Source organism: Oppia nitens, unplaced genomic scaffold, assembly GCF_028296485.1.
Source record: "Oppia nitens isolate AA-2021 unplaced genomic scaffold, nextdenovo-longstitch-racon4-pilon3 scaffold2_pilon_pilon_pilon, whole genome shotgun sequence".
NCBI lineage: Eukaryota > Metazoa > Arthropoda > Arachnida > Sarcoptiformes > Oppiidae > Oppia > Oppia nitens.
This window is the reverse complement of record NW_026533210.1, coordinates 3,515,151-3,532,464: the sequence shown is the minus strand read 5'-3', so window position 1 is coordinate 3,532,464 and position 17,314 is coordinate 3,515,151. Positions and strand designations below refer to the sequence as shown.

The following is a 17,314-nucleotide window of genomic DNA, read 5'->3' as shown; positions in this document are numbered from 1 at the left end:
TATATACAACGTATCGTTTTATTCATAGTATTATATTATATAGTGATGTACAATGACTTTGTATTAAATATCTAGTTATTTTATATACTCAGTAATTGTCTTAATTTAACTTATAGGACAATAAAATGCTAATAAGACACACACACACACACACACACACACACACACACACACACACACACACACACACACACACACACACACATACATACATACATACATGCATACATACATTCACACACACACACACACACACACACACACACACACACACACACACACACACACACACACACACACACACACACACACACATTCATTCATTCATTCAATCATTGACTCAAATATAAAAGCAATTTTAATAAGTTAAGAGACAATGACTTTGAATTATTTTGTTTTCTTATATATAAATATATAATATCCTATACATGTGTTTGTAAATTATAGCCTATTTTGCTGACTATAATAAAACAAAGTTAAGACTTGCACTGCACTCAAGTCCTGATTATATATTTTGGTCATTAATTAAATGTTTTGAAAATTTAATTAAAACTGATTTTATTTTTATTTGTTACTAACTTTATATTTTATACTCTACACTTCATTAAGTTTTCCAAAAAATTGTTATAAATATAGCATTATTTAGTAAATTACTAAAAAAAGAAAGATTTCTATAATATTGAATACAATTTATTATATATAATTTAATATATATTTGATAACAAATTTAAATTGCACATTGATTTGTCAATAAATATTTTCAATTTAATCTTATTTACATAAAAGCATTAGTTTTTTTTAAATAAATTATTATTCAAGATATTAATATAAATATGATGTAAGTTAAGATTAAAGTATTTATTACCCACAAAAAAATTGTTTTTATAATAACTACAGTATTTCTATTATATGAAAGTCGGTATTGATTTTTTGTTATACATATTCTACATATACTTTATTTTTTTTTAAAACTATAATAATATGTCTTTAAAAAACCGCTAATAATTAATTGTTTTCTTAGAATTTTTATAAAAATTTAAGTGAAAATTTCGTTCAAATAATTTAATTTTTTTCTCAAATTTTTATTTAATAATACTTTTAAGTTAGATAATAATAAAAAGTGTTTTGAAAATGCAATATTGTTTGATTAAAATTGATTAATTGTGTAAATAGACTCATATAAATTATTATAATTTATGTATACATTTGTTAAATGATATAAGTCAATTGTAAGCATAACATTATTTAATTACTTAACTTTTTTGTAATTTAATTTAAAATTAAATTGTCTTTTAAATTTGAAAATATAAAAAGTATAATTATAAAAATAAACAAATTCATTTAACACGTGTATAACCATTTTTTCATAATTGTTTTATATTCAATAAAAATATGAAAAATCGATAATATTAATATAGATATACATTATTATTTTTTAAAAATGTTATTTTATTTTTATATGAATATAAAAATTTTGTTAAATAACTCTACAAAATATTTTGTAGTTTTAATACTTATTCTTTAATATTTGTATAATAAATATAAAATTTTATTGAATAAATGGATGTAAATAAAATCAATAATTTAAATATAATATAAATAAACATAAAAATGATTTGAATTCACATAACTCTCTCTCTCTCTCTCTCTCTCTCTCTCTCTCTCTCTCTCTCTCTCTTCTCTCGTTTTCTTTCACTTTCTTTAAATGATTATCAATAAAATAAAAAGTTTTTTTAAAGTATTAAATGTTTTGACCTAATTTGACAATAAAGACAAAAATATTAATATCCTAAACATAATCATAATATTTTATTAAAACAAATTTGTGTAGTCATTTGACTGACTTATGATACTTATGATAATGTCAGTAAATTTACATAAATATTTTACTGTAGTTGTACAATATATAATATATATTATATATATATAAATTTACGTTGTCATATAAAAAATAAAATAAAATCTTATTAAAAATTTTTTACATAATTAAAACAAATTTTTTATGGAAAATCTATTAAATAAATTTTATTTATGACTAATCATTAAATTACTGCAAAAAACATATTAATAAACTAATAGTGTATAACATAACCGTTAAACTTAAATAAATTATCCAAATATGAAACACTTTAAACACAATTAAACAAATATATATATATATATATACTGTATATAAAGCTGAATCATATTTTTAAAAACTTATTTTGAGTGACGATATGTTATATAAAATGTGACATTAATTGCATAAAGTTTATTATTAAATACAGAAAAATTATTTTATTCCCAATTTTTCCCTTACATAAAAATATTTATGACATGCATGATCACTAAATTTTTAAATAAATTTCTAAAATTAATAGACAAAAACAAAAAATATTTCATAAAAACACCAAATATATGTCGTTTTTATTAATAAAATAAATTATTTTGTCAATAATATTCTGTTAATTGATAGATTCAGTACAGCATAACTTATATTATATAATGTAATCGTAAATTTATAAGTATATAATGTATAAAATATTTTAATGAAATGTTTTATGTTATTTTTATTTTATTTATCTGTATTAAAAAAAACTAATTTACCCTAAAAGTAATTTCCTAATATATAAAAATTCTCTAATATTATAATTATCTAAAAAATTAAGCAAAATCTATATTTTATAATTGAGTTATTTATAATAAATATATATATATATTAATATTTTGTTTTAAAAATTAATTAATGTGATTGATGTCATACTATGAATGAAATTAACTTATAAATTAATTGTTAACATCAAATGACTTATTTTGCCATAAAATTGATTTTATATTTGTCAGTTATATTATTAATATTAATACAAAATTAGTATTTTTTCAAATTTCAAAATCTATTTATATTTAAACTATTGATTTCACATTTTTCTCTATAATATATAAAAATTTAGAAAATGTGGAAATGACAGTAATATCAATAAATAAATAGTATTATTATCAATGTTTTAACAAAACATATGTTTGATGCTTATATATATATAATTGATGATTGACTAGAAATCATAATTAATTATAACTCAATATGAATCTTTAATATCAATAATTAGCAAGGAAATTTTCAATATTAATCAAAATAAATATGTTCTGTATTTTATTGATATCACATTTTAGTTTTATTTTTTATGACATTAATATTTTATATTATTATTGTTATTAATCACACAAAATACAACATTGAAGCATAATATGAAATTAATTATATTATGAATACTGTTTTTTTTTTTAAATATTCAACAATATAAACAATGTTAAGTAAATTAAAATACAACATATTTATTGTATAGAATAGTTATTTAAATTAATTAAAAATTACTGTTAATAAAATTTACTAATGGTTTACAATTAATTTTTAAAAATATTTTTAAAATTTTATTTTATAACTGTAAATAGTAATATATATATATAATTATTTATAATCATACATTTCTAATTGATATTATCGATGGCATAATTTTATATTAATAACAACTCGTTTTTTTAAACATTTACATATAATAAATTGGCAAAAACTAAATTTTTTTTAAAAAATGTTTCAACATTTAAATTCATTCATAAATATATTGACACTTTAGTGAAGACAATCCGTATAAAAAATATAATCCAAATTCAATATAAATACAAACATAAATAATAATTATATAACAGAATTCTTAATAGTAATTGTAAGAGAAAATAAAATTAAAGATTATAAATTAACAATAAATTTAATTACATTAAATAAATAAACTATTAAAATATTTGTACAAAATTATACAGTACCTATTTAAAATTACATAGATTTGTAATTATAAACACAATAAAAACAAACTTTTTAAAATATAATTTTGAATTCTGATAGCTATTCAATGTTTAAGAAAATGAGAGTAAATTTTTAAAAAAAAAATTTGGAAAAAATAAAAATAAAAACAAATAAAATAATATATATATATATATATATATTAAATATAATAACATTTATATTGAACTATGGATTCAATTCAGTGTGTATTTGCAAATAAAAACAGCTCACACAATACAATACAATTCATTAATGATTTCACTTAATTGGTAATATAGTTAATCAACTAATTTAATTATAGTTTTAAAAATATATATAATTTTTAAAAATACAATATATGAAGAGTTAGATATTTAATATATTTATGGGTGTTATGTATGTATAAGAGTGTTTGTGGTGGTAGTGGTTATGTGGGCCAACAATTACCATCGTTTTTTATGATTATCCATCGATATACCTCCCGGTCCCAACAGGACAATCATTAATAGGCCTCCAATCACAGACAATGTCTGGAAGAAGTCGTATTTAAGGAAGTCATGCATCGGTTTGTGTGAGTCAACCGTCCAGAAACAGTTGAAATATAAGTTCAAAGCTGTCAGTCAAGTAGGTTGAAGACAATCATCAGTATTAATAAATAAATAACTTTAGGGTAATCGTCAACACTTACCGCTAAGCCATAAAACCAACAGCAGAGCCGACAGTTTTGTCTTAAAGCCAACAGTAACGGCACCCATGAGTCCGATGGCTATAATATTTTGTATGATTGAGAAGATATTGACGTCTAAGTGCAAGATAGTAGCGAACATCAGCACTGTTAGTATGCGTCCGGTTAACTGCATATAGGTTTTCGGTCGGTTTTCGCCGAGTGTCGGAACGCCGGCAAACAGAGTTCGGGCTTCGGCTTTACATTCGGCCAACAGAAGCAATAGAGCGCCGCAAAGACTCATATTTCGTAACAAAAAGTTTACGTCCCATAGTATTGAATACGCAAAGGTCTGGCCATCAGAAAGAAAAACAATAACACATTAAAAAAATAGTCAAAAATTTGGTAACAATTTAAAGCATCAAAAAGTAGACGTACCTGAAGGACAACATTACCGAACAGTATTGCGCAGGCAATCATCACCTGAAATCGGGCCACCACTAGTCCAGAGCCGATCAGTTGGCCCAACATATTGATTAAGACAAAAAATGAGGCAATAAAATAGCCGCAACCCCACTGGCTGTTCATGTAGTCCCGTTGTTCTGACCACTGGAACCACATACGGATGCCGTCCTCGATAAATGTCGACACCAGACATAGTCGGGCAATGGTCGGCAATATGGTCTTCGAGCGACGCAATACCTGTTCGGGTCATTCAAAACAAACAAAGATTAGACACATATAAGAATCTGTGGCCGAAGTTGAGACAAGTTATGGCCAGAAAAGTCTGTCGGGAAGACAGTGACAATCGACAGATCAACAACAGATAAACACAGACCTCGTCGGCCACGTCTTCAGCCTTTGATATGAGCTCTTGTCTGTTGTTCATTGCTTTTGATGACAATCAATAGCAACCAATTGATGATCAGATTATTGCATTCAAATTTGTCGGACCAATGAAGACAATTTGGATCAGATTATCACTATTTAAGACCTTTAACTATCACTTGAATGCCACGTGTATTACAATTATACTTAACTTCAAGTCATATATTTGTTTGTCTCAAACACTACTGTTTAGTGTAAATACAATAATATTTTTCTACTTCACAGCAAATCATATGGACTTCACTATCAATTCAATAATACATTATTACATATAAAACGTTTTAATCTCAAGTAATTTAAACTATTTTATAGTTAAAAAAAACATTTATTTATTGAAATTATTTTGTTAACAAACATTTTTATAAGTCCTAAAATTAAATTAAGTATTTATTATTTTGCGCATTCATTGTAGTAATAGTAGTAATCATAATAATAACAATAATATTAAATTGTAATTAACATATACAATATACTAATAGTGATATTATTTAAAGTAAAAAAAAACAATTTTATGATATTTTTATCATATTTTCATAACATTTGTTGATATTAAACGATCAGTTAAATTATTTTCATTTAGTAACTTTGACTTTAATAACAAAATAATCCATTTATTTTATACCGTAATAAATGTGATTTTTTAAATTCAACTTATTTTTCATATTACGGTAATAAAGTTAGTAATCAATTCTAATGTCAGTAACAAATAAAAAAAATGAATGCTTAATGAATATATATATATATATATAAAAAAATATGAATGATATGATAGTTTCGATTACTTTTTAAATATTGAGTTTCAATTTGTGTTAAAAGTATAGGCAATCGGTGGCTATTACTTAAGCAAATCGATGTTTGTGTCCAACACGTCCTCTTCATAGACGGCGTGTTTGTCATCGATCAGCACATTATGAATGAAAACATCGGTATCGCTATTTGTATCACAGATGGCCACCATTGGTACACCGTTACGGTACTCGATCACTGAAGTGGCCAAAGCGTAGGTGGGTTTCGAAAAACGGAGTACTTTGTCGCGCGATTTGGTGGTCCAGCCTAGAGCACCGCCAGCAGGTTTAATGCCATATAAGGCCACTTTGATGCCCTGAATCGGCAATTTGAGAAACTCTCGTTTCATTAATCTTAGATCACTGTAATCGGTAATCGTTGAACCGCCGTAATCGACAAAAGTTATCTGAACAGTACGGGTCTGATTCAAGAAAATCTTATTAATTTTCACCCTATGCCACGACTGATCACCTAATAAATCAATCAATCAAACAAATAATGTTTATTTTAAATTTAAAAAATAAATCTTTAAAAAAACTAGATTCTCACCAATACCTGGATATTTTGCAACACAGGGCAATCCAACGCACAGGTATTCATAAGGAACGGACCATTCTCTTGTAGGAGCCTGAGCTGGATCTTCATAGAAGTCCATTTCGTGCATCAGAATCTCGAGCGCCTGATGATAGTTCTTGCCTTTGAATTGAATATACATTTCGTGAGGACTGACAGCTGACGAGATATATGAGGCCACATATTCATTAAGACCCGCCTGAAACTTCGGAGGCAGTACTGGAGGCTGAAACTTTTCGCCGGGCAGTACTACATAGCGGGGAACGTCTGTTTTACAGGTAATTGGTATAATATATCGATTCAATCGACAGCAACTGCCCAACCATTCTTTAATCTGTTCCAATGGTTTAGTATAAATAAATTTCAGTCCATCAACTCGTTTAACAATAATTGGCAAATCTTTTTCGAGAACAGCAAAAAACTCGTCGACATCGGAGAAGCGCAAAGCTTTCAAATCTAACTGTTCGTATTTGGCGTCGAATACAGAGATAAAAACGTCAATTCTGATACCGGCCGGCATTTCTGAGCTAATACAGTTGACAATCTTGGCCTGAATTAGATCGGGTATACCCTGTAACCGTTGCAATGCCTCCTTTTCATCCATATAACCTTTATAATTAGTAATTATCGGTAAACATAAATTGAAATAATAAAATAGATTATTATTGATAATCGTTTCAACAAAAAAACAAAACAAAACACTACAATACCATTAGCCTTAGTTTTGGTCTCAAACTTCTTGTATCGGGCGTCGTGTAAAATAATATCATTGTTTCCAGTCTTTTCAATGGCAAACACTTTAGGCAAACTGACAAACAATTCCATCGCACAGTCAAAGCCCCAGTTTTTCGGACGAAAAACCCGATCAAACTCTTTCTCCCAAAGTTTGGGAAAATCTATACTATTGATACCGTTTGGATTACTAATGAGTAAATGATGGAAATAACGAATCGCTCGGCTATTGTTGTCTTCAAGTGAACCATAAGAGCTGATACTTTCGCTGTCGTCGTCATCGCCTTGAAATCTTGCAAAGGCTGTCGGCTTGTGAGCCCTATTATTAACACCATTACATTTGCCATAATTAGTATTATTAATGGTTCGGGTAATGGATTTCAAATTAGAAGCCTTTGACGTCAACACTGTTGAGGTTGATGTGGACACTGTAGTGATAATTGTAGTTTTCGTGTGTCCATTAGTTAACTGATTATCTGCTGCTGCTGTTGGTGTCGTTGTTGTCGATGCAATAACTTTTGGTATTGTTTCTTGAGATGGAATTGTCTATTAGGGTAAACAAAAAATTTTAAAAATAAAAAATCAGTTTAGTTTCAAACACTTTGCCAACAGTTCAACAATTGATAAGATAAATACCATTTCATTAATATAATCCAAATTGGGTAACAATTTATAGGTACAGGTGCCCACTGGAATCATTTTAACTAATTCGGGTACTGATTGTAGACAACCGGCCAAAGTATCGAAACCAAACTTTTGCGAATCAAACTGTTCTTTGAATTGGTTTCTATATTGTGCGGCAAAATTAAATAACATTATGCCGTCGACTAAGTCTGGTGTGGCCATCATTATCTTGATTTTTTCCTTTTAAAAAAAATTATTAATTATCAAAAAACAAATTCAATATAAATACCATAAACGGTAATAAATATCTCTCAATTAATACCTTAATATCGGGAGGAATAACGCCGTTACTTGAAGCCGGCCGTGACTGTTGTGGTGTCGGCAATAGCGATGTTCTCTGTTGATTACCAATTATATTATTCATAAGATTTGGCGCACTTTTCTGTTGTCGTGTTAGTCCCGGTGGCGGTCCTCTTGTGATCGAAAAATTTTCAAACTTTTTGGTCAATGGATTCATTGAAGAAGCGGTTGACGATAGCGTTGGTCTCGAGTTTGTGTTTACCATATTTACGTTAACTCGGGGTATATTTGTACTCAAATTGGTTGTAACCCGATTGCCTGTAAAAAAATTATTATTAGTTTCTAATTTAATCAAATTTTTTATTTGAAAATAAATAAATAAATGTATTTAAAAACAATTAATTATATAAAAACAATTAAAATAGTCTTTGCATGTCTTCTGCAAACAACAATCACCTGTTGATGGATTCAACAAAGCATTCAATGCTAACTGATATCTATAATTAGCCAAAAAGTAGTCATTAAGTAATCCAGTCTTCATTGCATACAATGAATTCAAGTATTGAATGTTGTATTGAATTAAATACTGATTGTAAAAATCTATTACAACAAAACAAACAAACACTTGTGATAAATGATTGTAATATATTTTAATTTCAAGGATCGACACATTTGATTATCATTATATTTGTTTGGCACACAAATTATCAATAAAAAAAACAAAACAAATATTTTATGTGATGTTGTTGTTAGACATGACTTATAAAATGTTGATAAAGTGATAAATACACTTCTCTTGTAATTAAATTTAGATCCAACAAAAAATTATCGGTAATATGTCAATGAAAAAAAACTCGGGTATACTGACCTCTATTTGCGTCCAACGAGTTGGACAGTCCCCGAAAACGCGGTGGCACAGAGGCGGTGGTCGTCGAATATTTGTACGGATTGTGGACACTGTTTGCCGTCCGATTCCACATACCAATTGAAAATATTCGTTTAGCGCGACCACGTTTTTTGTCGGTCTTGTTCTGACCTTTGACCAGATCGATAACATGCTTATTGGCTTCGGACACAACCGGAAATATTGTTACATTGTGTATGTCCTGCAGATTGCCGTACAAACGGATCATATCGGGCATAGATTTGAGAAATGAAGTCAACGAATGATACCCTAAATCGCGGTACGGAATCTCCGAACCTATTGATAATATAGAAGCTTATGGTCAGTAAAAAAATCGATGTCATCGTCTATCAAGTGGCCGATACATATCGGCGATGTCATTACCCTCGAGATCATAGTATTCATTGCACAGATGTTTGAGTCCAATGCCGTTCGGGTGCGGAACGACCAATGAATTTATGATAGTCTTCGTGTCCGTTAAAAGCAGATTCTTGTCAGACATTTTGTCGTCGTTTAACTGATCAATTGATCCGACGGTAAATTAACGACAACAACAACCAACAAATCAATTAGCGGTTACTTTAATCTTTAAAACACCCAAAAAAAACTGTTAACAAATAGCAACTATAGTTCAACGGTTTGAACATTCAATTCAATTCAATGTCAATAACATTATCAACCAATCAATTGAATCAATCAATCAATAGTCATATCAGATGACAAACAAACCAATTGATTTCAAAAACGTGTTTTCAAATCAATTTACTAATCAATGAATTGATTGAAATGCAAACAATAGACACACTAACAGACTATTTGTATTAATAGTAATAATAATAATAATAATAATATAAAAACCAATGAATTGCCGTATCGTATGGTCAGCAATACATACACACAAACACATAAACACTGTATCTATAACTCTATTATAGATTACGCCTGCAATACATTACATTAAATAAATTGTATCTATAGTTCTATAGTCTAAGATCCGCCCATTACTTGCTTTATGTGTTGTAATGTCGATCCGATATATGATTTATTTTATTGCCACACATTTGCCGCTTTATTGTGTGTGTGTGTGTGTGTGTATATAATATGTGTACTACACTGTATAGTACTGTATTAATGTAATACACATAGCCTTAATAGTGATGAAATATTTTTAGCATAAATAACGCATAGATTAGTATTATATATTAGAGAGAGAGAGAGAGAGAGAGAGAGAGAGAGAGARAGAGAGAGAGAGAGAGAGAGAGAGAGAGAGAGAGAGAGAGAGAAAGAAAGAAAGAGAGAGAGAGAGAGAGAAAGAAAGAGAGAGAGAGAGAGAGAGAGAGAGAAAGAAAGAGAGAGAGAGAGGTGCTATTTATTATGATTTAGTAATGTAGGTAATGATAACATTACTAATGTATATTTATTTCAAACAAATAAAATAAAATAAATAGGGTATTAATATATTGTAATTTTTCTATAACATTATATTTGTTAGATGATCTTTTTTTTGGAGGGATTACCAAGGTTACATTTGTTATTTATAATACTATATACCTGTATATATTAAAATACAATAATTAAAATAAATAATGGGATTAATAATTACTGTATGTAAAATTCAATTTTTTTGTAAATATTTAATTGATTGGTGGAAAATATTGCATTAAAAATAAAGTTAATATAAATATAATAAATATATATATTATTATTAAATCCAAAATTAGTATTAATTAAATAAATTTTGATAATAAACTACAATTACATAAACAATTTTGCTAACAATAAATAGTATATACATTATTTTAATATATAATGTTAAGTAAATATATACAATGTAATTACAAAAATTTATTTTTACTAATTTAATGTATATAACTAATTAATAAATTGCAAGTTTCCATAAATTTATTTTATAATATAAATTTCATATATTTGTTTTGTATATTTATGTTTTTAATTAAATGTAAATTATTTTGTATATCTTATTCAATAATTTTAAACATCAAAAACATATTGATTATTGATATAAATCACTATTGACTACAACTGTGATGATGTCAACTAAAATAATAAATAAATATATACTTTATATACCGTTATATACTGTATAAGTTTATTAAAGTATTTTAATACCATTGTGTTATTTGATAATAATTTATTCTATATACTACATAAAATATATAGTATATAATAGAAAATTTATATTTAATTTGTATTACCTATAAATTTTGTTTTTTTTTGTAGAATTTATTTTATTCTAGCTCATTTACAAATTACATTTGACTATATATATATATTATTTTCTTTAATCAATTTCAGTTAAAGTAATCATAATATTGTTAAAATGATTTATAATCAAATTACTTTAGATATATTATATTATATATCATATTATTATTATTATTATTATTATCAAATTCAATTATATCTTATAATATTATTATGCAATCAATTTTTATTTTAAGATTATTTTATTATTATTAATATTATTAGATTTGCATAATCATATTTCTAGTAATTATATATACATTCAGAACCAATAAAATGTTAAACTCTTTTATGGTTTAATATCTCTAAAACTATAATTACAAATAATATGACATTTGCATAAAATATAGATAGACTCCCCCCCCCCAAAAAAAAATCTAGTATAAAATTTTCATAAGTTTATTATTAATAGTTTTTAAATTATTTAAAAATAAATAAGAATTTACATTATAATTAAAAACTTTAGTATTTAACAAATTGTCATTCAAGTGGACTCCATTGAACTCAGTATTGATTTAACTTAAATAATATTCTAATTTTTTTAGAATCAATGGTGAATTCAATGGATTCCATAGGAGTGACAATTTGCTGAAAACACAAGTTTTGTTTTGTTTATAATTATAATGTAAATTCTTAGTTATATTTAAATAATTTAAAAACTATTAATAATAAATTTTTGAAAAGTTTTTACCGGTAAGCAAATTTCATATTATTTATAATTATAGTTTTAGAGATATTAAAACATAATGAGTCTGACATTGTATTGATTACAAATGTGTATATATATATATATAAAGTAGATAAATGACTAAAATTATATATTTCATATTATATAAAATTGTAATTTAAATACATAATCAAAGTAAAAATACAGTGCTCAAGCTCAAATATTTTAATTATATACACATACACTGTATATTAATTTAAATAATTTTTATTATAGGGTTTATATTTATTTAAATGTCAATACTATATAAGTTATTGACATTATTTTAAATAACAAACAAAATATTTATTTATTTCAATTTTATTGAAAATATTTTCTAATAAATTTGCTATACTTATATACAATACATTAGTTTAATAGTATTATTATTATTTTTAAAAAAACAATTTTATAAGCATTACTCAAAAAACATTACCATACGTTACATAACTATTGTACATTAGTTATATATTTAATGATTTTTTTAATAATAACAAACATAATCCTTAAATATAATGTAGTTTTTCTGTCGTTTTGATATTTGTATTATTATATAGCATTTAAAGTTCAATACATTGATTGAAAATAATTACTTTTAATTAATAAATGAACCGTTTATTAGCTATTAATAGTCATTAAATAAATAATTTAAAACAGTTAAAAAATAATGCAAATTTTTCTCACAATTTATAAAGTTTATTAAACTTGACATTGACTTTACTTTATAGTAAATTAGACTAATTTTGCATTTTATTTTTATAGTCCATAGATAATATTTTTTGATTAAGATTTATTTATTTTAGAAAAATAACTGAATCTAATAGACAGTGAAAAAACTAGAGTACAATAAACTTATGTTTCAATTTGTTTTATTTAAAAAAATTGTTTTAATCTTATTATTTTATTTATACTTATAAACTCTACTAAACTTTAAAGCATACAATGATGTTATAAATTGATTTATATGTTTTTAGGATTGTTTTTTTGTGTTATTTTTTTGTGTTTTTCACTACAGTATTCATTAATGAATTGAATTATTTATTTATATTATTATTATTAAACAAATATAGTTTAAATTATAGCAATGTTTTAGATAGAAATTACTACAATATTTCTTTTTAGTTGTCAAAAATTTCATATTTTTTATTTTACAAAAAAAAGTTTTATTTGTTTACAATAAAATTTATAAATTTAAAAGTTTCAAAACGATAATTATAATAATTATTACTATTGTTTAATTTTTAAATCTAATTAATAAAATAGTTAGTATACACTCAGTTAAATCTCATTAGATTATACAGCTAAATGTAATGTTATTTATATTAAGCATAGACTGTACTGTACTGACTAGACATCCCAGTAGACACAATAGACTTTTATTTAGTTTTTTTTATAATTATAAAATGACAATCATAATTAATTACTTTTTTTTGAAAAAATAAAATTTTGTCAGAAAATATATCCAAAACTTAATAATAAAGTGTTTTATGTATAAAATTATTTATACAGTATATTAATAGTACAAAAGATTATGTTAATTTAATTTTATAAATTTGATTTAGCATTTATATTAAATATTTATAACTTGTTGCATATAGTATATATAGTTTTTTCAAAAGTATTGCATTCATTTGATTTATAAATAAATAAAAATTTATATAAACTAATAAAAAAAAAATTACATATACATTAATAAAACTTATAATATAACTTAATATGAAAATTTAATAAAAACTTTTTATAATAAATTATTATATTTAAAATTATCATTATTCTAGATTATTATATAAATTTAATAATGTTTAAAACTATATCATTTAGATAAAAATCTTATTATAAAACACATTATGTAATCACAAAGAGTATTAAATAAATTTTTATAGATATTAAATATTATTTAATTATTTATTTACATTTAAGACTTACACTCTAACAATATTATAAACTATTAAATCATCTTAAATAACTTCATTATATTTAAAATAAAATTTTTGAAAAAAGTTTTTAAAAAAATAATTATATTATTATCTTAATATATTTGAATCAAATATGTTTTAAATATATAAATCATTAAAATATTAATTTATGCAATTTTACAAACATAGCTAACATAAAATAAAATCTAATTATTATTTTGTAACAAAATTAGACAAATAATATATACTGAACTATAGTTCAGTATTACTAATACATTTACAAACATAATATTCAGTAAATATTACGTATAGTTAGCCAATACTTATGTTAATTTCCAATTGATTGGACATTACATATGGACTCGAAATCAAATAAAATCAAAACAAATATAAATAAAAGAAACCTTTTATTTCAAGACACGATTTTCAACTAATAATAGGGTATTATTTACTACTGTATAATAAATTGCTTAATTGATTATGCAATCCATTGATTTATTTGTTGTTTTTATTGCATAAAATAATTGTATATTATTACTTAGTTAATAACTAATCAAATAAATTAAGTCTAGAAAATCATAGACACTGTACGTAAAATTGACGAAAAAAGAAAATTAAAAGATAATTAAATGTTATTTTAGATTAAATGATTAGAAAACTATATATATTGTATATATATACTGTATATATACAGCATAAAGTATTATATAACAAATATATTTAATCAAAACTATTTAATAAAGTGTTTTTTAGTCAATATGTTTGGCGAGACTTTTATAATATGATTTAGTTAAAAAAATCTATAAGTTAATTTTGTTGTTATTTTTAGTAAGTTATTTAGCTTTTATTATTATTATATGTACTGTATAATAGTAAATTTGACAAATATTTAATATCAAAATAAATCTCTCTTTTTTCTAATTAATGTCCAAACAAATAATATTATTGTTGAAAATAAAATAACATTTTATTGACAGCATGTCTAATATAATAAAGTCATTGAACATAAACCCTATGGAAATGTCCTCATAGGGTAACCGCCAGTTGTATTACTTAAACTTTCATATAAGTTTCATATAATTATATATATGATATGTATTTTATTAAACAATATTTAAAAAAAACATATACTATAGTACTATAAATTTTGTTTATATATATATAAAATTTACAAACAGAAAACAAAAATTATTATAGTTTTTACAATTAGTTAAAATAAATATTTTATTTGTCATAAATTAAAGATTTGCTTTTTAATGACAGTATTGAGCCAATATTATTGACATTTGTTTAAACAAATTAATATAATGTAATCGCTAATTAAATAAATGTTTATATCGATAAAAATAATATTATCTTAACTTTTAGTTAAAATAAAAAATTAAGTTCGTTTGCAACAAAATGTGCCAATTAATTAACGCAATTGTTTAAAGTTACTTAATGTAAAAACAAACATTACAAACAATCACTAATGTTGATTTATTTTTTAGTACAAAGAAAACTTTTTATATAAAACTAGATAATAATAGTAATAAAATATAGCATCAATTGAATTATATACTTAAATATTTAATCTAATTTAAATACATAAATAAAATTTGTTATATTTGTTTACATTTATTTGTTATTAAATAATATAATTACTAATAGAGTGTATGAAAAGTTTTTCAAAAATTATTTTTATTTATTTAAATTGAATATACAATACATTGTTTTTATTTTCAACATTACAATAATACATAATATAATATGATACTAATACATTGTACGTTAAACATTATAAATAATGTATTAATTTATAATATGAATTATTATTGAAATATAAAATAAATAAAATAAAAGATTTTATTTATTAAAATACTGTTTATATATATATATTTCAAGAATATTCTGTATTTATACTGTGTTTGTATATATTTATTTTACTAATAAACGAATTAAATATATTTCTGTATATATTATTTATATCATAAAATAATAGTTGATATTTTGTATATTTTATATTTATATATTTATAAATAAATAGATAATAATATACCTTACTTGAATTATACATCTAATATATATATATATAAGTAATAAAATAAATTAATATAAATAAAAGTACATTTTGTATAAGATATGTATTTTATTTTTTGTTTCCTCCATCTCTCTCTCTTTCTCTCTCTCTCTCTCTCTCTCTCTCTCTCTCTCTCTCTCTCTCTCTCTCTCTCTCTCTCTCTCTCTCTCTCTCTCTCTCTCTCTCTCTCTCTTTGTTTCTCTCATACATTACTAATACTAGTATTGTTAGTCTGAATGCGTGCAGTTCTACATAAGTCCAACCATCGGATGTTTGACTTATTAGACGTACTATTATTGTTGTCATTGTCTGCTGCCGTAAGGTCTGTCTGTTTGGTTGTCGTGCCATTCATTTCCATCGATTCTTCACTAGACGTCTTACAGGTCTGTTGTCTAATAATACTTGAATTAGTAATACGTGTATTGACTGATACAATACTTTCCGGTGAATGTCTCGATCGTCCGATTTTATTGTAACGACAAATAAGAAAATTTAGCAAATTTTTGACTCCCTGTCGAAAGTAAAAGTTGCGGACACTGTAGATGAACGGGTTATAGCAGACAGAGCTCATGGCCAGCCAGTGGACAGCTATGAAGACAATAAAATTATGGGAAAACAGTTGCGGCCAAAAGTCCATCAAAATGTGATACATGTTTAACGGTAGCCAACATATGGCAAATACGATCAAAACTAAAACCAACATTTTTATTGTTTTGCGATTAGATCTGTTAATCGATTAAAATGAAAATGAATTATTAATATTATTATATTATTTACTGTATTTTTAATCTAATAAAAATTCTGGTACTGTATTTAATTTTTTGTTTTAATACTATAAATTATTAAATATTGTTATTATAGTATGTTGTAATATCTAAATTATATATAATATATATATATTTTAACATTTTTATGTTAAGTACAATAATGTGCTTAGCATAAAACCTGAGGATTAATTTAATAATGTTGATTATATGCAACAAAACATGTGGATATCTAAAAGTTTTAATATATTTATATAATTTTTAGATTATAGTAATTTTTTTTATTACTAAACAATGTTGTGCTTAATAAGTATGCTTATATAAAGTTATAACTTAA

The 17,314-nt window shown here is 24.1% G+C and overlaps 3 protein-coding genes across 4 annotated transcripts; all 3 read right to left on the bottom strand.

Moving 5' to 3' along the window:
• Positions 1–4,088: 4,088 nt before the first annotated feature.
• On the bottom strand, positions 4,089–5,613 carry LOC128956346 (surfeit locus protein 4-like). The gene is made up of 4 exons (XM_054302063.1): positions 5,299–5,613; positions 4,899–5,162; positions 4,485–4,812; positions 4,089–4,409 (listed from the first exon to the last, which is right to left on the bottom strand). The coding sequence occupies exons 1-4, from the start codon at positions 5,347–5,349 to the stop codon at positions 4,240–4,242; spliced, it is 813 nt and encodes a 270-aa protein (XP_054158038.1). The 5' UTR covers positions 5,350–5,613; the 3' UTR covers positions 4,089–4,239.
• Positions 5,614–6,078: 465 nt separating this feature from the next.
• Positions 6,079–10,175, bottom strand: LOC128954937 (uncharacterized). 2 transcript variants are annotated; one of them, XM_054300554.1, is made up of 7 exons: positions 9,652–10,175; positions 9,232–9,564; positions 8,386–8,681; positions 8,076–8,303; positions 7,418–7,985; positions 6,684–7,316; positions 6,079–6,605 (listed from the first exon to the last, which is right to left on the bottom strand). In XM_054300554.1, exons 1-7 carry the CDS (start codon positions 9,767–9,769, stop codon positions 6,184–6,186), a joined length of 2,598 nt encoding a protein of 865 aa, XP_054156529.1. In that variant the 5' UTR covers positions 9,770–10,175; the 3' UTR covers positions 6,079–6,183. The 2 variants fall into 2 exon arrangements, with proteins under 2 accessions (XP_054156529.1, XP_054156530.1); XM_054300555.1 differs by having other exon boundaries at positions 6,690–7,316.
• A 6,240-nt stretch (positions 10,176–16,415) lies between these two features.
• LOC128955630 (substance-K receptor-like) lies at positions 16,416–16,916 on the bottom strand. Its single transcript, XM_054301304.1, has one exon. The coding sequence runs from the start codon at positions 16,914–16,916 to the stop codon at positions 16,416–16,418; it is 501 nt and encodes a 166-aa protein (XP_054157279.1).
• Positions 16,917–17,314: the final 398 nt, after the last annotated feature.